The 21929-nt window shown below is 33.5% G+C and overlaps 1 protein-coding gene across 7 annotated transcripts; it reads right to left on the reverse strand.

Moving 5' to 3' along the window:
• Positions 1-344: 344 nt before the first annotated feature.
• Positions 345-19862, reverse strand: LOC145305987 (semaphorin-1A-like). 7 transcript variants are annotated; one of them, XM_080147904.1, is made up of 24 exons: positions 19565-19862; positions 18930-19009; positions 18536-18616; positions 17692-17823; positions 17152-17274; positions 16776-16869; positions 15955-16107; positions 15227-15347; positions 14851-14928; positions 14267-14449; positions 13712-13853; positions 12662-12760; positions 12085-12191; positions 11587-11709; positions 11000-11062; positions 9801-9966; positions 9145-9315; positions 8034-8195; positions 6148-6630; positions 5556-5683; positions 4948-5114; positions 4489-4579; positions 4175-4264; positions 345-3115 (listed from the first exon to the last, which is right to left on the reverse strand). In XM_080147904.1, exons 1-21 carry the CDS (start codon positions 19678-19680, stop codon positions 5016-5018), a joined length of 2904 nt encoding a protein of 967 aa, XP_080004030.1. In that variant the 5' UTR covers positions 19681-19862; the 3' UTR covers positions 345-3115; positions 4175-4264; positions 4489-4579; positions 4948-5015. The 7 variants fall into 7 exon arrangements, with proteins under 7 accessions (XP_080004030.1, XP_080004029.1, XP_080004028.1 ...); XM_080147903.1 differs by having other exon boundaries at positions 345-4264; XM_080147902.1 differs by having other exon boundaries at positions 345-4289.
• Between the last annotated feature and the right edge of the window lie 2067 nt (positions 19863-21929).

A 21929-nucleotide genomic window follows, 5' to 3' on the forward strand; every position in this document is an offset into this window, starting at 1 on the left:
TTTGATAAGGATTTGGATGTGCGTACCTAATTGGTAATAAGACTTACAGAAGTTCTTTAGGATTCCTTAATCAGGAACAACATATGTTTACATGAACCTTGGCCACGAAACGAGTGATCAATTTTATATTGTTTTGTTATCCTTATAATAAAGTAACATGATGTCCATTTGTCTGTCTGTTTATACCGAAGGATCTTGCTAACCGCTGAACCGATGTATTTCTCTTTTACAATAACGCTTCTCATAGGTCCTGGGAACGTTTATGCCATTTCGAGGGAGGTATAATTCAGATGAATCCATTTTTAATCAGAGAAAAAATATCCTTTTAAAAATTAGTAACAAAATTTGAATTTTTTATCAGTTTATTTTGCTAAAGTAGCAAATCAAACACTGGAATAATATTAATTAATCAATCAATCAATAATTAATAATAATAATAAGAGCAAATTTGTTAATGACAATTACATATATACAGTATACATCATTATTTTAAGAAAACGGATCTACTGCAGTTCAAGGTGAAATGTTCATGGTAACGATTATCTATAAAACTCTTTGAACTTTAAAAGCTGCTAGTCATCTCGCAGTGCATAAAAATGCGCGAATAAGACTTCTTTAACGCGTTTTTTTTCAGTAAAGCTTTCCCTGTGCGTCATTGGATCTTAAATATTTCAGATTCTTTATAGGCCTTCTGATGCCGCTAAAAATGATGTACGGCCATGACATTTACGTTCAGCCGTTTGCCAGCTAGCAGCCCATTTTTATGGATAATCGTTACCAGGAACATTTCTCCTTGAACAGCACTAGATTAGAAAACAGCAGTTTGTTTATGCATTTTTAATTGTAATTTTTCAGAGAAACAAAAAATTTATTTTTAAGATCTCAATATTTTTTTAGTTTAAAAAAATTCCAAATTCTTAGTAATTTGTAAATAAGATAAATGACTAAAATAACCTTTATGTTAAATAATAAGCTCAATTATAATATAATACATGTAAAATGCTTCAAATCAATTTGTTTATTGTATTTTATTTCAATTAATTTATGACTTAAACAACAAGTTTACTTATCTCCAAACTTGAACTTTTGAACTGAAAAATTCTCACAAAAAAAATTTCTTGTACATTTTGAGATCAATTTATGCTTTCAGAAAAGATGTAGGTAAAGATAAGACTATAAGAATAAAATTATTGGAATTAACATTTAAAAAAAAAATGGTAATTAAGTTATCATAAAAATTAATGTAAAAATGTAGCCCGTAGCTCATATAAAATGATATGCTAAATTTTAAAACATTTCTACCTACTTAAGACTTGTAAAAGAAGGTTTCAAAATCTTCTGATTTAAAAACTTAAAATTTTAACCTTATCATCATATTTGAATCAAAATTTGAAGCAAAATTAAAACAATAATACCACATTACTTGAGTTAAAATTTTCTTTACAATATTATATTATAGAATTTATAAGATACACAAATTAGCACAAATTTTTTGTTGAATTAGAGAACCTGGCAAGAATTAACGTTCCAGCATGGCTTTGAAACCGATTATTATCAGCTGGATTAGAACCGGTTATCAGACATACTAAATTATTATGTATAGCATCATATTACAGACAATTTCCTACAAATATCAAAATTAAAATCATTAAATTTATAACATCCATTTACCCATCTGGGCTAACGAAACTGGTTTTAATCTTAAACTTTTGTATTTTAATATCCGCGAAAAGTTGCCTATAATACGATAAATAATTAATCTTCCCATTCGTCTAATCTTTTAACATTATGAATAGATAGATAGACATGCATATCGTATCGACTAGCAATCAAAAAATCAATCATTGAATAGGATATCTCTATGTCTGTTTATTGGTTAAACTAAAACCCAAGAAAAAGTTCAGGTTATAAATAACAGCTTTAATACACAAACATTGTGCCAGGGATCTGAAAGGATAAGCCCATAAATTGATGTATATCCCAAATAATAATACACAAAATTACCCCTTCTATAGTCTGTAGATTTCAATTAGTTGGTGAAACGTTTTGAAAAGTCTCCAAAGTTGTTCAGCCAAAGAATAAGAAAACGTTATTATAAAACTTTGGAGACAAGTGTAATAATAAGCCAATTGTCCCCTCCCTCCCTGACACTGTGGGGCAAATAAATAGTCTTTTTGGGTCAAATAACTTATCTTTTCAATTTTTTAGAAATCTAATTTGAAGGTTAGATCAAATCTTATTATACCATGCATAAACTTTTTCTCAGTTTTAATTATAAAAATGTAACGAGACAAGAATATAATAAGGCGAGTAACTAAATAAATAAATAAAAAATATAAATTCAACACACTCTACAGTAGAAAAGATACACAAAATTTTCAAATTTAGGTTATTTACAGGTTTCATGAGATTTAATAATACATACTTACTTGATAAAATTACATATAAATGACTGAAAAAAAAGACTATAATTATAAATTAAATGATAGCACAATATAATCAAGCAAAGGGTTGTTATTCTATAAAGCTACAGAGAGAGATTCCACTTTACTTGAGAATAAATATAAAATTATGCATAAATAATATCTTGTACATGTAATAGGTCCAAACAAATGTCCACAATGTACAGTGAATATCAACAAAATGTACAAATAATTAGGCCAGAGATTGTTCTTCTATAACAAAGAATGAATATTTGAGATCTGTAAAAGTCTGGGTTCAGATTCAGAGTAACAAACTAAACAACACATAACCAAGGGAGGAGTGCATGTTAACCATTTTAGTAAGAAGGGGGGAGGGGGGCAGGGTCCCATTTTTTTTTTTGGAAGTCTATGGCTTTCAAAGGCTAAAAGTTTCTGTCAAGATTAAGTCCGAACTCCAAAATCAACAATTTTTAGAGCCCTTCTGGATGAAATAGACTATTTTAATAATTGGATAAAAATCATATTTTTAGTTTCTGTAAGGTATTTAAATTTTGAAAACAAATTTTAAAAAATGAAATGCCAACTCATCTTACTGCTTTGGGGATAGCAATCCCGCCCCATCACCCACTTAATAAAGAAATGGTTGAACAGCATGTCCCCCTTGCCTAGGCTAAATATTTTCAGTTGAGATTCTGTTATTTGCATTCTATCATTCAGAAGGGTTAAGATAGGGTTACAGTCATTTTTTTTACTTTATTTAAAAATCAAATAAGGTTAATATTACTAAAGAGAATCTTTCTTTTTATTATCAATTAAAATTATTCCTAAAAAGTTTTCTTCGCAAATAATGTAAATGGTCCAAAAGTTGAAAATATAAAATATTATCAGAAAATAATAAAAATTCACAACTAGAGTTTGAAAAAGTCTTTTATTTTAAATTTTGTTTAAAATCAGAACCGGTTTTTATTACCATGTACTTTGCAGGATTAGGCTGATGTGTACAACATTTTGATTGCTTAGTTTTTTCTTCTAATTCATCTACTTTTTTAAAAAATCACCTTCAATTAAAAATTGGTCTTTTCAAGTATAAAATTTTTTGTTTACATTTTTTCTGTTAAAAAAGCTCTAGCAATCCATATGCATTTTTTTGGCAAGTTTCTTAAAAAGTATTTTTTAAGGTATTTATATTATCATATTAATGAAATGATTTTTACATTTTTACGACATAATGGTAAATGAAGGGCTAAGTGGTATACTTGACATAAAAACTGCATATTTTAAAATTGTGCATTAAGCAATTGTAAAACAAAATTACTTATAAGCATAGCATTTGTAAAATAATTAACGACTAAGTTAAAGGAAACCTGCAGAAAATACTTCACTCTAACTGATGAAAGACTGACACAAGTAGACCAAATACTTCAAATTCTAAGCCTCCAGCTTCAATAACCAAAAAATTAAAGGGATTTTAAAATGACATTTTAGGGAGGCTTGAGGCTTAAAATTTGGGATATTGGGTCTCCTTGTGGCATTCTTTCAGCAGCAGTTTCAGCGGTGTTTTTCTTGCAGGCTTCCTTTAAATCGGGGGGAATAAGCTACTTTACAACTTGACTGACAATAGCAGATAATGACTTAAAATTACAACTACAATCAATTTGGCTAAACTGGTTTTTAATTCAGGGGAGTAATTTGTGAGGGGGGTGAAATATGACTAACTGTAAGCAAATAATATGAAGAATGAATAACAGTACATTAATATAGCATTACTATACATCATAAATATAATAATATGAATATTAAGGGGGTGTGTAATTCAATAGAAGTGAAAAGAAGACAGAGGTCTAGTGCAATTCCCGGTAATTGTTCCTGGAATAAATTATCTACAAAAATCTATGAACTTCGCATTTATATGCCATTCCATATTATTTTTAGGTCTTCTTTTGTTTGTTAAAATTTTGTGCAAACATAATATATAAGTTTAGCCTTTTGGCCGTTAGTAGCCTTTAAAGTTCTAATTTTTTTTTTGAGATAATCGTTCCCAGGAACATTTTGGCGTGAACTGCACCTGATCCGAAGAAAGATATGAATGTTCCACTCTGGGTAATAATAGTGATTGAGATACCGCTCATCATTCATTATAGTATTATAATACATCACTTTTTGATTATTTTAGGGCCAATTCTTTAAAAAATAATCATTGATTTGTGAGAAAACGCGCAAAAATATTAAATACTGTACATCCTCAATAATTGCCACCGCAATGGATATAGAACACGTGGATATTTTGGCAGGGAAATTTTTGTCGTATAATTAGGTTGCTTATAAAGTCCTCAGATAATGGTCAATACTATCCTCCATAATCAGAGGAGGGGATGGAGTAGTCATAAAGGGAAGGGATCCCCCATCCCCCTAACATTAGCCAGCTGGTAGAAAGATATGAATCTCTCTCATTATCCACGTATTCTTTATCAATTGCGACGTGTTTCTAGGACCAACAAATCTTTTAAAAGAATTGAGCCATTACAAATTATTCAGTACACCATGTTTAATTTGAGGCAAGAAAGGGCTTCTTGTGACTTATGATTGACTATTTCAGAGGTAAACCTTCTTCATTGAGCGTGTAGTGCCATACGCACTGTCCACAACCTGACCTTGATCGTGTTGCAGTTGTTGATGTTGTGCCTTAGCCCCCTGAAATAGGGAATAAAGTTATAGAGGAGAATGCGGCAGTATTTTTGTCAAAAAATTTCACCATTAAAAAGTAGGTAAAACTTAATCAAGCTTCCATTTTTTTTATTTGAAAATGCTACCAACCTTTGGACACTTCTACCCTAAAGTTTTAATCGAATTAGATAACACGAATATAAAACTTTGGATACCAGTGTTATTTACAGTATGTTGTCCCCTACCACCCTGGATTATATGAAAATGTGATAAATATGCTAGGTGAAAGTAGACGATACACAAAAAAACCTTCTGTGGATTAAATTTAGTGGTTAAAACTTAATGTATAAACCAATCAAATTAAAGTTGCCAAAGTTGTTAAACCATTGCAAAAGAAAACGTTATATAAAACTTTGGGGACTAGCGTAATAAACAGCCCATTGTCCACACCCCTCCTGGTTGGTTTACCTTGCTTAGTGTGCCCATGTGATAGATTGTGCTAGTAGTTGGCGGCATCTTACCCACCATTCCTCCATTCGTGGTGAACAAGGGGAGGCCACCTCCTGGGTTCACTTCTCCACCAATACTTCGCCCACCTTCATAAAAAAAAATATTGTTGTGTTGGCTGTAGTGTTCGCATGTATAGAAGGAGTAATGGAGTAAATGGAAGTAGAATACATGGATATTGTGACAGGGAATCATTTTTTGTACCTAGTCAATTTACGTTATTAATATAGTCCTCGGACATTGGTCAATACGTTCCTCCATGGTCAGGGGAGTGGACGGGTTATGGGGTGGGGAGGTATGGGGATATTGAAGTATTAGCTGGGATAAACATTTTTTCACGGTATGCGAGAATCTCACAATATCCATGTATCTTGTATCCATTAGGGAGTCTAAGAAAGTTGAAATAAAGTGGACAATTCAACGTTAGAAATAAGATCAACAGACCTAAACAAATATGGTAAGACTTAGAATGTCAGGTTTGTTACTTAAATAGAATGAATATGGGGTTTGAAAGCTTCTATACAAAGACTGTACAATCAAAACTTAAACCTACCTAGAAAAAGCCCCTGGCCTCCATTATTGCCAAGTGGGCCAGCCGCCAGCCTCGCCTTCTCATAATGATTGGGCAGAATATCATCTGTCAAGCTGACCGGTGTCTGCATGTACATAACTCCGCCACCCCCATTACCACCCCGCCCACTGCCTCTGTTACCCCCATGTCGTTTGTTTACATTGGATATTGTGTTAAATTTGTTATTGTGCAGAACAGCTGAGGATGAATAGAGACCGCTGCTGGGAAATGCCTTCATCGGGGGCGGCGGGGGGCCCAGCGTGGTGCCCAACGGATTATTGATGGGCAGGGAGGATATATTGTTGGCGCCGCCCCCTCCCGAGTTTGACGACATGGTGGTGGTGTTTGTGTTGGGGGGCTGATGGTGGTTCACTAGAATTGGTTCTGCATACACTGTCTCTTCGGCGGGCATTGTGTTGCCCCCAGCGGGAGAGGATTTCATTGGGTCACCAAACATGCCTCCACCTTGAAAAATGTAACTTAGTACTTAATGTGTTTTTTTAAATTAGCTTTTACAGACAAACACACCAACTTTTTAGTCAAACTTAAGTATACCACCTCAACGTAATATTTACAGACAAAACGACAAATCTTAAGGATTAGAAGAAAAAAATATTTCCTGCAATTTTATTTTGGGGACAATGAACGAGAGAAGGTAAGTTATAACAACTTAGTTTATAATACTTTATAGGTATATATTTAATTGATATCATATCTTATATATATAATATATTCGACTAAAACCTCTACTCTCTACCTAATATTTTGAAACAAAATTAAATAATCACAAGGAAAGGGGGATTTTCATTTGTTTGTGTATCACTTTAGGTCAAATTAAGTTAGGTTATATTGGGTAGCCCCGCTGTTAGAGCACAGCATGTGTATAACCCCAAAGAAGTAAGGAAGAAAAAAACTGCCCATCCCCCTTTTTTTCATTTATTAATAGAAATAGAAGAGAAGAAGTATAGTGTGAACCCCTTTTTCGTAAATCTGACAAAGGAACTCCTCCAGCTGACAAAAAACTTTAAAATTTTTCGAGTATATAATTTCAAGAAAGCTAACTTTATATTAAGGAATTCAACAATTCATAACTAACTTATTAAAGGATTTGTAATATGCTTTACACTATGCTAGAAAATAAATTTTAACACGATATTATTTACGTGAGAAAAGCTTTATCTTAAGAAATGCGACTATTTACAGCTGACTCTTTATATGAACAAAATGAAAAAAAAAATATGGCCATATGTGTACAGTGTATACACAATACAACGCTAGATCCTGTTGAAAACGTAACGAACGTACTGTTGTATTGCTATTTGTTGTTATTTTATTTTTATATAATTTATTTCGAGGCAAACATGAAACAAACTATGAATTTATGTATTTTAAATGTTTATAATAGATACGAATTACGAATTAAAGATTATAAATCATGTACATTTGAAGTCCGAGATATTATTTTTTTGTTTTAATAGAAACTCAAGAAAAAAATATAATTTTATTAACTTAAATTCATAAGTTCATTAGTTCATTACATTGAATTCATAAAGGGATTTTTATTATTTTACAACGATTGCAATAGATGAAGTATATTATTATTAATGCACAGATAAAACATAGATGTGAAATAACAATATAACAATATGAAGGCAGTACTTCATGTGATGGACTTGATTCGAGTAAAAGTTGAAAGAACAGCTCTAATTAACTCTAATGAAAAAGCTAGAAAACTTCAGTTTAATTCAACCAATGAGATTTCATGTATGCTCCGATGCGATTCATTTATTGGCTCAATCAGACATTACCTCTCTTTCTTAGTACCTTTATTCATTTATTGAAGTGGAAACAACTCGAATGGCGCATACCTTGATTACCTAGCAATGGTTGTAGTATGGGTGGATTAGCAGGCAGGGGTCTGGAGGGCAGGTGTCGCTGTTCCAGGTATTCATACTCTGTATCCCTGTATCCTCCAGCTCCAACTACAAGACTGTTAGGATCCTTACCACAGTTACGCCCACAACAGTATCCTTAAATATATAAAAATGTATATTTAAAAAAACAGCGACCGTGGCTCAACACGTAGCGTATCCGCTCGTCGTCGGGAAGGTGATGGGTTCGAATCTCGGTCCGACACCGCGTAATAAATAAAGAAGTTAAAAATGGTCTCTACTGCTGCTATTTCAGATGCGCGACGTAAATAGTTAAGAGTAGGGGAAATGCCTTGGCCCAAAACAGGCGCACTTCATTACCATGCACAGTTAGGACTTCTCAGACAAAGGTCGTGCTATTGAAGGGTTGGTTGTCTGATGGGTGTTGATACCCTAGGCGATTGAACGCATTACATTGCAAATTTAAAATGCACAGTATGTTCAAAGGTGACTTGGAGAGGACTTGTACCCGAAGCGTCACCAAGCCCCAAGAGTCGATCCTTAAATATATAATATTGGTATTTTCAGGCTTTGCAACGGCCAACCCCAGTTATGGACGAACTAAATCGAGCATAAAATTATACGTAATAATATTTTTTCTTATCTTGAAATACTTATATAAAATTATCCTATGTTTATCAGCAATATAATTCGTTCAAATAAAAAAGTAATTTCTATCAGACGAAGATATTTGTTTATATTTAGTCATAGATGAATCATTCCAGGGGCGATTTCTTTTGAGGGTAGCGGTACTTGATGAGACCAAGCAGAAGCTTCAATGTAATAGAGAACCATAATATCGGTTTAGCTGTTCAGAGATCTTCAGTAGACGAAAAATCTGTTAGATTTTAAAGAAGGTTGTAGAATATATGGATATTATAACAGGGGGAAAATTGTCGTCAATTTAGGTTGCTATATCCCATATCATTTATTGCTCAGTTCGTTTATCCAGTAGGAGGGGAATTGAATGGGTAAAGGGGGGTGGAGGGAGGGATTCGTTATCTAAGTAATAATAAATACATTTATGTATCTAAATTAATCAATTTACCTGAAATAAATCCTACAAGTAGGGCAGCCACAGCTCCAGCAGACACAGAAATAGCCAGGGTGTCCAGAGTGTACAGCTCAGGAGCTACCTTCCGGAATGGATAATCAGCTGACTGGTCAGAGGAGGAGTGACCACTATCACCAGATATCAAAACTTCATCATTGTTCATTCCTATAATTTGAATGAAAGTATTATGCCATATTTTCTCATAAAATTTAAATACCTTGGAGAGTTAATTATTAAAACGATCCCAAGAATTTAAATAAATGAAACCATAGCCTAGAACCATCAGGGACCTAAGCTTTGTCTAAAATTAAAGAACTCGATTAGAAAAATCCTTACAGTCAAATAAAACAACCTTACTACTTTAAATAAAAGTAACAGAATGCCTATCTGTCTCTGTGAAGTTTGGACCGATGTAGTTATCCTCTAAAGTAAAGCTTCTTATAAGGCTAGCGAAGTTTTTAACTAATTGAAGGAGGTTACCTACAAAAACTCAAGAAAAAGTATCTATTGAAAAATAACCCCCAAAAAACATACTACCTACCCCAAGTACAGTAAGTAAAAGATATACTAGCACTTATATGTTTTTCAAAATCAATGAACTAAGAAGATAATAATAAACAAATATTACGGATTTTAAAAAATAACCTTACCTAAAAGTTTTTCCTCCTCTCTTCTATCCTGTATAGAATTGATAACAGTTCCCAGATTTTTTATACCCAGTTTAGTACCAGCTGATTTTTGTCTGGGTATGGAGACATGAGGACAACCCTTGTGTACTCCTGTTAGCACGGACTGCAAGTGTGTCCCGTGAGTACCCTGCAATGAAAGCAAACATTAGGAGGCTGAAAGGGACCACGGGGAATCTTCCCGGCAACACATTTAAAAAAAATAATTTTACTACCATAAACAGTAGGAAAATACATTATTATCTATTTTTTCCTATTTTCTTATTTTGTGAAGAAGATTTTGTAATTTCGTTATTTAAACATTTGTCCCTTTCGTGACGCAGCCTCTTAAGGGGCGTTTGGTCGTATTTTCACATTAGTTTTTCCCTATTTCTAGCCCCTGCAGGGGGCTCTAACCCAGCAAGGCCAATTGCTAAACTCTGAGCGGCAATCACCTAACCTAACCTAAAATAAACAATCAAACGAACCTTTAAAGGCATTGTTACGAAAGGGACTATACCATTACCCAACCATTTTTTTACTGTGGTTCTGGGGAGTACTTTATCCAACCTAATTGAATTTCTTTTCCCGATATATTTAGTAAAATTTCCTTATGTTAAATTTCTTTCTTCTCCCCTATTTGAAAATAAACACCTCTGCTAAATGTGTTCTTTTGTTCCATAACAATGTGAAATACTATTTTAAGTGCTTGTAAGCTATTGACACACCTTATTCCACATATCATTTTGTAGCAGGGTGTCGGAGCCGTATAATTTTGATGCGGCTCCGGCTCCGGTTCCTACCTTAAAATTAATATGTAAATTTTTTTCATTATTGAATTTGATAAAATACAATAAATAATATAAAATATTTTGCTTTTATTTGATTAAAGCTATATAAAAGTAGAAGGATGTGTGTCTATTTGTTAAGTACCAATAGTTTTTCAGTTTATTATATGGAAATAGACCGTTGCCTTATTATAATATTACTTTAAAAAATCATTTTTAGCTAATCCGGAGCCGGAGCCGTTTTTAACGAAAAATTCGGCTCCGGATCCGGCTCCACCAAAAATGTTGCCGCTCCCGGCTCCGAAACACTTTTTTGTAGCATTAAAGACAGAGACAAACGGACATAAGGACTTAGAGAGTAGCTTTGCTACTTAAAAAGAAGAGCATGTTTGTTACCTTAGTCCATCCAACAGTAGAGCTGGAGCACTCACGTAATCTAGTGTTCCAAGCACAGTAAGGATCCTGATTTCATTTGATATATTTAAAGTTTGTACACATCAATCAATTTACATTTTCCGATTTTAAATCAGTAGGCTAGTTATTCTTATATAAAAGTAACAGGATGTCTGTAATTGTATGCTTGTAGCTCAAGACCTTGCTAACTGCTAGACCGATATGGTTCTCCTTTACAGTAAAACTACTTATATATCGGTAAGGTTCATCCATTTTTCAAAAGGTAGTCGATTTACCCACTTTCCCCTTCCCTAGAGTATCATTTGAGGCCTGTAGAAAAGTAGAATAAAACAGGCAAAAATGAGTTATCATTCTTAAAAATAAGTAATAAGTATACATCATATGCTTTTTAAAGCTACTTCTTTTAAAACTTTTTGTTCGATTTATATAAAAATAGACCTAACAAGGATTACTCATACCAAGTTTGATAACGAAATTCGAATTCAAAGTGTTATTTGTGCACTGATTACGAGATAGTTACATTTACCACCCCCCCCCCTCCAATTTTTGTATATAATTTAAAAATATCAATCCTGTAGGGCAACACAATCATGGCAAGTGGAAGCTTTATCACATCTCTGCAGGGGATAAGATCTAACTTCTGTAGCTGAGGCCACGATGATGTACCCTCGCTCTTTATCATCAGTTACAACCTAGATAGACAGATAGTTCAGATCCAGGGAAATTAAGGAATAGAAAAATATACAATAAATTAATCTAAATCATAATTACGATCTGAACAAAGTTACCCCTTCTGTAGATTAAATCATTGGTGGAAAATATTGGGCATTGCTAATCAATGAGCAAGCATCCCTGATATAACTAATATTTTGTACGGTGGTAACGATATGATTATGCATGACGTTTAATTTAAGATAAATAGCTAATTTTTCTCATTGAGAATCTAGTCCATAATTCGCCATGTCCTTCTGTCTGTTTACAATGCTACAAAAAAACTTATCTACATTGTAAATTTTTTTTTTATTGTTTATCTAACAACATAACTGTTTTTATGTAAATATTTTTACCTCTAGTTTGATAACAGGACCAGCTACAGCCTCTATCTCCTCAATAAGAACAGGTTTATACCCACTTGTCTGTGTGGGTTGCGTGTTCACAGTTTTCAACAAGTTTCCTTAGCAAAGTATAGGATTATATTCTAATACACTCCTTTATCTTTCTAAATAACTCTGTTTTATAAAAAAAACATTCATTGATGATAACAAGATTGAGGTTGGAATGGTAGAAAACTCCAGACAACTACCTGCCTTATCAATTATAGACCCTTTAATTTGCAGAGCACTAATTTCTTGAGAAATTTGTGCTTTTAAATAAGTGTACTAAACTTACAATCAAAATGTTAAGAAGATTCCATAGTTTTTCTTAAAACAACTCTAAAAGAGTAGGCATAGGTTACTTAAGTAGGTAATGGAGGGACATTTTTGATGTTATTTCCTAAAATATAAATAAGAAAAGAGAAAAAGAAAAAGCCAACAAATTTAGACCCAATTCACGTTGCACTAGGAGGTGGGGGTCAATGATATCTAACACAGTCTAGATATTGTCCTATAAAAATCATTTGATTTTCTTGTTAGAATATAATGCCTGATTGAGTGCCCACAAAGACGACATCAAAATGTTGGCCGCTGGAAGTTTGTATCTGGGGGTGAACAGCTACACTTGTAAAACCGGTTCCTGGTAAACCTAAATTAATTGATGTCAGAAAAAGGTATTTATCAGGGCGGGAGGGAATATTAGACTGTAATATAAACTGGTAACAAAAGTTTTATACATTCGATATCTCACTCGATGGGCTAAAAACTTTTAAGAGTTAGGTAAATCAAATCTTAATTGGGTTGTACAATTCCTCCAGTGTACAAGCATTTTTACCAATAACTAGGGTTGGGCCGGATACTTTTTTGGCCGGATACCGGATATCCGGCCAACGCCGGATATCCGGCAAATATCCGGATATCCGGCAAATATCCGGATATCCGGCCAAATTACCGGATATCCGGCCGGATAACCGGCCAAATTACCAGATATTAAAGTAGTAAAAAAAAAATTTCTTCAGAAATCTTATATAAATTTACATAAAGTTAAATTTATTCAGAAAAAATGTTCTTCTAGTTTCAATAATAAGAAAATTATAGCCATTTAAGATTTTAAAAAGCAGAGATTTTTGGTGTAAAGTATCAAAAATTATAGAGCCGAATATCCGGCCGGATAGTTTCAATATCCGGTATCCGGCCGGATATCCGGCCCAACCCTACCAATAACTTAATTCTACAGAAGTTGAAACTTTGTTTATCGTAATTCAGGGTGTACATCAATTTATTGTTCTCTGTCTTATCCCTTAAGTTCTTGTGTTAGTATACAGCAGGGATCAAACAGGTAAAGACAATGGCCGATAAATTGATGTACATTTACATTGATGGCACACAAAATTACTCCTTTTGTAGATAACAATTAGAGGGTTGAAACGTTTGGACACTCAACTTAATAAACCAACCAATAATAATTCAATAAAAGTTTCCATAGTTGTTGAGCCAACGAAACAGAAAATGTTATTAAAAAATTTAGGGGACTAGTGTAATAATCATCTCTGATAGTTATACAGTGAATGTTAAAACTTTTCAAAAGTCCTAAAATTACCTGTTTGGATGAGAAGTGGTGTGGGGAAGAATGGCTGTACCGCGTCGTTCATTAGTGGATGACTCTTGATAAAGTTCATGCTGGCGTCATTCAGGTCAACCTGGCTGTTGTTGGTGCAGCTACCAGGACGGGGATTGGGTACCTGCGGATAACAAAAATTTTAGTTATTCATAAAAATAAGGAATGCAATTGAAAGAGTTATCGTTAATGGAAAGATTATTATATATTAAGGAAAATTCATATAGCTTCCTTTAGGCTATATTATAATTTCAAAAAAAGGGGGGGGGGTTGCCTGGTGTGAAACTTTTTGAAACCAAAACTGAAAGTCAAAGTAACTCAAACTAAAAAAGAGTTACAGCGGTAACTTTTAAGAGGTACTGGTACAATGTTGAACAGTTAAAAAATGGCGGAGGAACCGCCGCTATCGCTGAAAACCACTGTTTTTAACAGTTAGGTACCTAATTTCTTTTGACTTTTAGGTTTTGTTTCAAAAAGTATCACATCCGATTTTTAAGGGGGAAAAGAGCTCCCCTTTAAAACTTAATAGTAAGTTACCTTATGAGGATCAACGGCCAGCCAATTCTGTGAGCTAGACGCCTGTTCCTTGAACCTGCCGTTGAAAACATCCTCCAGCCCATCCAGGCTAAAGGCACACAGTGCCGAGCCACTAATGGAATTTGCCGGGGTGGAGAAGACTGCGTAGATCAGCTTGGTTGGTGTTTCTCCTCTGTACAAGCCCTAAAGAAAAAAAAAGGATGACAACATTCATAAGAAGCGAAGTTATGTCAGGTGCGTGACATGAAGAGAAAAGAGAAGGGGGATGCCTTGGACCAAAACTGACGTAGCAATATTTGATTTTGAGATGGACTAAAATATGATCTAGTGGTGTAACCCTTATATTAACGTATTATCATTGATGCATGTAGAATATACGTGGATATTATAACAAGGGAAAAATCGTCGTCAATTTAAGTTGCTAACATGGACATCACTTATTGGCCAACTGGTTCATCCAGTAGGAGGGGAGGGGATGTAGGGATCATTATTTTCGTCAGCTACAAGTTTAACTTTATTATAGTACAAGATAATCTGTTGAAATATCTAAGTAATAATAAATCCATTATATGTATAATCCTTACCTCTACAATATTACTGATATCCTGTATTTCATCAAAGTAGAAAGGAAAGTCTCCAGGCACAGAACAGTTGAGGCGAGCCTGAACAAAATTTAAATCATGTAAACTCACAAGATTTACAGGGAGAGAGGGAACATTGTAATGGTACCCAAAGTGTTATGAGCGCTCTCTCATTAGTAGGCTTAAAAACTTCTGGTACTCAAGTTATTAGGTAAATTTTGATTGAGTGTGTAAAAAAAGCAATGTACAAACTTCAACTCTACCAATTGTTATCTACAGAAGGGTAAGCGCTATCTTATTCGTTGGCTTATTTTTATAATTCTATTCTGTTTCCAAATGTACAAAACACTTTGTTTTACGAGAACTCTGAAAGACTGACCTTAACAAAGCTGGTCCACTTATTATTAAGTGACCTAATTCCTCCCTGGTCTTTCTGACACACCCTGGCTACTCGGCTGTATACTCTCTTTCCACAATTCATATACTCCATGGAGTCCTCCCTGAAATTGAAGCAGTGTTATAGAAACAGATTATCATTTAATCATTTAAATTGGACTTGACTGATTTAATTTTTTAATTGACTTGCGGTGACTTAATTTGGGACACCTGCCATAATCGGCGAGGGTGAGGTAATAATGAGTAGCTTCATGAGATAGCGGGTCAAGTCATAATGTGCTTGAATGTGGAGCTTAATAGCCCTTGTGGCTGTACAAAAGTGTCTCAGCCTACCCCATGACTAATTAGGTCCAAACCCTAAGAAACTATGGCTAATCAATCAATTGACTTACGGTGAGACAGACAAATTCTAGTCATTATAGTAGCAGGTCTATTTGCTATGACAAAATAAAAGTAAAAGTTAGAAAAACAAGGATGACAACATCCATAAAAGCGAAGCACTGAAACATGGATGGACAAACAGAAAAAGGTAGCTATGAAGCAGGTGTTCAGTTCTCATATAAAAGAAAAAAAATGCAAAAAGTCTTTGAAAAACCATAAAAAAAAAACAAATTAAAAAGCAATAGGTACCTAGGTAAAAGAAAATATTTAATATCTATCATAGGATTGAACAACTTAAACAACTTTTCTACAGAAAATAATAAATCTTACCTAAAGAAGAAGTAGACATGTTCAGCATGGGCAAATGAGCCCACAAACCTCGGCTTGTTAAGAACAGTTGAGTCAAACTGTGGAGTACGCAGGGGTCCACTGTATACCAGAGCATCTACACCCTGAGCGTCAGCTGTTGTTCCAGAATATAATCTGAAAAAAAAGTCGTTAATGAAAAAAGGAAGAAAATTGAATTAATCGTTTAATTAGTAAAGAGTAAATACAGCACCTAAATGAATTTTCAATCCTATTTCAAACTTGGGAATTCCAACTACCAAATGTAAAATTCCACACAAAAAAAGTAGGGGTCAATCTTAATTCATTGTCCACAATCCTATCACTTCTATTCCAAGTAATAAATATATGAATGTTGTTGGCTTAACATTGATTCACTTAGTATGAACATTCTATTTATTTGAGTAATAGGTATCTAGGTACCTATTCTTATTTCTAAACAACCTTTCAATTGGTTAGGGCAATTTTTGGGGTATAGGAATTTTTCCGATCCTCCAAGCAAAAAATGTAAACAATCCTATAACAAAATGGTACATTCTCTGTAGTTACTTATCTATCAATAAGTCTTACCTATCACCAACAAGGACAGCTGTACTGTTATCATGTGGACTGTACGGACAGTAACCAACTTAACTATCACCCACGGGCCACAACTGTATGTACAACATCAACCAACTTACCTATCACCAACAAGGACAGCTGTACTGTTATCATGTGGACTGTACGGACAGTAACCGACTTATCTATCACACTCAAGGATAGCTGTACTGTTATCATGTGAACTGTACAGGGAGTTTCAAACTTACCTATCACCCACAAGGACAGCTGTACTATTATCATGAGGACTGTACGGACAGTAACCAACTCCTCCCCCACTTGGGCTGTGATAATTGCTTCCTCCTTTTATTACAGAAGGGAATAAAATATACAACTAAATATGAACTATTCCAGAACATAATATATTCTTCCATAAGGAGAAAAAGAAGGGTATCGTTATATTATCCAGCTGGGACAATATTTTATCAAGAAATACAAGAATCTCTTTCAATATCCACGAATCCTAGTACTACAGTCAACACAACACCAAATACGTTATAATTATGAATTTTCAATACTTAGGTAAGGGACATACAATGGTCCTTTTTATATAATTTTAAAATGTTTGGTTTTATTCCACTGTGCCTGATCCACTGTTAGAGGGTCCACTGCGTTCATCATTGCTTGTCATAAGATAGGCCCCAGCATCGTCTACATATTCTCTACACAGAGGTTTGTAAGCATTGGTACCACATACCAAATATCGTCCTGAGAAGATGAGATACTTTATTTATATTTTTAAAAATAAGAGTTAGAAACTACATTACACTAAATACCTAGTAGTTAAACTTTGAAGTATATAATCAATCAGTATTATATAATATATTTCTTTTATTACAGAAGAAATCCTAGAAGGTCTGATCCTCTAAATTATTTCTGGGATACTTTATACAATATTTTAATGTAGGATAGGTTAATCCCCCGCCGCCACTTTCAATAAAGAGAAAGAAACTATGCAAATCTCAACCAAAAAACAACATTTCTTAAAAACAAAAAAATCACTAGAGGCTATAGCGCAGTCTTTATTTGTGCTTGTATTATAAACAACAAAGTCTACCTAACTTTTTGAAAATATTTTGCACAGGAAGGTTTCAAATAAGAATATAAATTGAGTATCTGTCATGCCTGAATCATTCTCATATTTAGCCAGAACTTTGATATAATTCTGACACACCTCCTCGCTGTTACCCTTGAGCACACACACCTGGGCGTCCGTCTCCTTGGCCTTCCACACAAGGCTCTGTTCAAGCCGCAAATCTAAAGCACAAGTTTCAAAAGCTTGTTATATAAAAAATTTACATTTTTCGAATACAAAATGTGGGGTATGGGCAACGGGCACTTGTGATACTTTTAACAGGACCTAAAAATAGGAATCTTATGGTTTAAAACAATGGACGATAAATTGATGAGAATCCACAATGATAATAAACAAAACTACCTATTGGTTTAAACATATGGATACTGAACCTAATGAGCCAACCAATCAAAATTTAATAAGAGTAGCCACGTATAAAAAAAACTTTTGGTAGTGTAATTTACAGTCCAAAGTCTGCTCCCCCTCCCTGCCTAAAACAAACAAAAAGTCAACCCAAAAAAGTAGCCTTTCCGCCCCCTCCCCCTTTCAATAGTAGGACAAAATAATAAAAATTCCACATTATGTAGAACAGGAAATGGTATATTTTACATTTAATATAATAGCTCACTTATATTTTTTTAGGTTTTTCATTTTAAAAACGCTTTGTTTGGATTAGGTAAAATAAAGTTTGTAAGCGTTCCGTTGGATTAAGGTTCAAGAAGGGATAAAAAAAGAAGTCTATCAATAAAGTTAAAATAAAAGGGTCAGGGTGGGGCTTACTGTACTGTATTTTAAGGTATTATTCCAAAAGTTTCAGTGCTTTGTTCGATATTAAATAAACCTATACCTATTAAAAAAAATACTTATTTTACGTTTTAAGCTTTAAAAACTTTCCTTTGACTGATAATTTGTAGAGAACGTTTCTCCCTCCGACTAGGATGCTGTTTCCATCTTTGAGCAATGTTGTAAAATGGTCTAAAAAAATATTTTTATCTTATAAAAAAGTAACAGGTTAATTGTCTGTCTGAGAGAATAATCTTGCTAAACACAGAACCGATACGGAACTCCTTTACAGTGTAGCTTCTAATGGGTCCTGGGAAGTTTCAGGACTATTTATGGGAGGATAACACCAACCTCAGAGGAGAAATCGCCCCTAGTAAAAAATACCCCCCCCCCAAAAAAAAAATACTTTTAAAACTAAACTCAATAGTGGAGGTAGATCACTCCCCCTTCAACTTAAAAATAATTGTGTTAGATCTGACTTGAAGAAGGATTGTTAATTTATTACCTGAAACAGAAATATTTCCATGGAACACGGAGTAATCCCTCCATTCTCTTGGCTGTAGGTATATCCGTGGGGCTGTGTTCTCCTATGTTCACAAACACATGAATCATATGCTCTTGTTTTATAAACTTGTGGCTACGCAGTACGCACCTAGGGACAATTGAGGTGGTGATGTACATGAAAATTAACAGGTAATTTATATTTTCAACAATTTAAACCTTTTTTAACTGTTAGGCATAATCCTGTAATATAAAGTAGTAAGGTTTTTTTGTCCTATGCTTTAAATTTCGATGACTACTGAACCGATTGAATTCTTAAAATTAGGGAAGCTTCACATAGTTCTCAAGGGGTTTTACGCTTTATTTTTATTTTAAGATTTGATGCTTGGGATAGCTTTAAACTATTTTTTAAACCTTGGTAACAAGCTACCCTAAAATGTTAGGGGCGCAGAATTACGGCAAAATATGAGGATAATACACAAACTTTAGTCACAAGAAATTGTGGATATAATTTATTGAATACCACAAGGGGGGGGGGGGGGTCCAAATTTTTAAAATTGAAAAAATAGTTTTTAAATGGATATCGCCAAAGTTTGCTTTAAACTTTTAAAGTAACAAATATAAAGCATATTATTTCATTCCTGCCACATTGACTCTGCATTTATCCGTGGAAGTACCACAGCTACAAAAAGCGCCAGCAAAACCTCCATTTGCTGCAAGCAGTTACCGTTTTTTAACCGTCCATTTTTGAGCATCTTGTGAGATTTGTGTCTTTTTCAAATTTTGTATTTCTTGTTGATCCACAACTTGACGTATTTCAAGTGCTTATGAAATTGCAAATATTTTACATGAAGATAAAAACTAGGAAATTGTATGCGGTTTAATCTCTGAAGCTGCTTAGACAGAGAAGCGAAGGTGGAAGTTTTTCTTGCATCATTCTAAATTGATTTATTTATAATTAATCATTATTTCATTGTATAAAAGTATCAGAAAGTCTAGCACTAGGTGTGTTTGACTGCAGCTTATGATTGATATCGCTAACTGCAGAACTGATATATATAGTTATCCTTTAAAGTGAAGCTACTTATGGATCCAAAGGGAAGATTTATGACTATTTTTTGGGAGGTTAAATTCACCTTTCCAAGAAAAATTGCCCTAGAAAACGACCCCTCCTCAAACATTCTTTTACTTTATTAATAATCAAAGGCAAAATTGTAATTAAAGGATTGACTTCCACCTATTAATTTTAGTTTGTAAATCTTCAGATAAACTTAATTATAGTATTCTAAAAAACATAAGATTATTCTTATAAGACACACAAAATGATTTCATTATAAACAAATCCCTTAAATAAATTAATAAATATGAACTTCAGTTTTCACATATAAAATATAATTGAGTTAATAATTGTCTCTAAAACTAAATTGAGCTCTAGGTTTCACTACATTGTCTAATTATCTGAAACATATCATTTTATGTATGAACTTTTGTTATTTTTCATTAAGAAAATTGATGAAGGTACGTTTATACCATCTTTTGAGGTTAAACGTAACTACCCCTTTCTACGCAACTTTAGCTATTGTTGGAAAGTTAGAACATCATTAATTTGAGGGATCTAATCAAGATTAGTGTTGATTTTCTAAAGTCTTTAAGCCAATGCAAATAAGATAGAAATTGATATATGTAAAACTTTGAGTACCAAGTACGTACGTGTATACAATCCAATTTCGACCCTTCTTCCTCAAATAAAGAATTGATGTTTATTTTAAAATCGAAATAGTTTTGATATCATTTTACCCGACTTTCTCTATTTATTTTTAAAATCACTTGAAAATTATAATGTAAATAAACACACATATTTTATGGGCGGGGTGTGTGAGAGTATGTGTGTGTGAGAGTGTGTGTGTGTAAGCGCACAAATGTAAATATTGCCGCGTATAAATTTCTACTAATCAAATATTGTCGTCGTAAGGGTGGACTTTTTCTGTCATGATAAAACTTCCCCATTGTTATATAACATTTTTCAGAAAGAGGAGGGGACTTTGAACTGTTGTTTTTCTTGATCTCTAAATTGTTGGCTCACAAAACTTGTTCGTAATTGTATCTTATCTTGATTGGTTAGTCCAAACTAGCAGCTTGATAAAATTAATTTATCCTCCATTGTATCATTCCTTAAAAACTCTCCATTGATTAAAAATATGTCTTTAACTTTTGTAACTTACAATAAAGTAAAATAAATAAATGTGATAAGATACATTTAAAAAAAAATAATCTTATTTGATACTAGAAAATCGGAAAGAAAATATGCAGAGAAAATATGTGATTCCTTATATGGATCAATAAAAGTTTCCTTATATGATAGATGAATATGTCTTCATATGTAAAGGAATTGACAAGGGAATAAGTTTAATTGGCCATAAGAAGCCTTTGTATATTTTAATCGAATAACAATACTGAAAAATCATGTATTTTATCGAATTATAGACAATATTCCACGAATAATAAAATAAAAATCATAAAATCAATTACCTGTTTAGTTGGTCCGGGCATTCAGCCCCTGGGGACCAATAAAAATGAATTTATTTAACTTTACTAATCACAGAAAGCTCTACATAATACGATGTGATAGATAACTATTATTTCATTTTTACAGCCAGGCATCCTAATACTTATGTATTTGGAATTATCTTCTTTGTTTTTACTCAAATTAGCAACAGATATTTAAACGGAAACAGAATATGCAATTGCAAATATTTAGGGATTAGAATTTTTATTCTTTAGACAAATACTAGTGGCTTCGCCCCTAGCCTCTAGGGGCTTTGCCCCAAGAGGTATAATTACATCTTCTATTACTTACCCAGCAGAACGGATCACAAATTTTCGACATTGTTCTACTTTGTATTATAGATAAAGCTAGAGGCCTAGAGGGTTGACTCACTTTGTAAAAATCAGATAATAATTGCGTGCTCAACAATTCACCGGGAATGGAAGGGGGGGGGGGGGG

The sequence above is a fragment of the Acartia tonsa genome, chromosome 14 (assembly GCF_053477335.1).
Source record: "Acartia tonsa isolate MP-2025a chromosome 14, ASM5347733v1, whole genome shotgun sequence".
NCBI lineage: Eukaryota > Metazoa > Arthropoda > Copepoda > Calanoida > Acartiidae > Acartia > Acartia tonsa.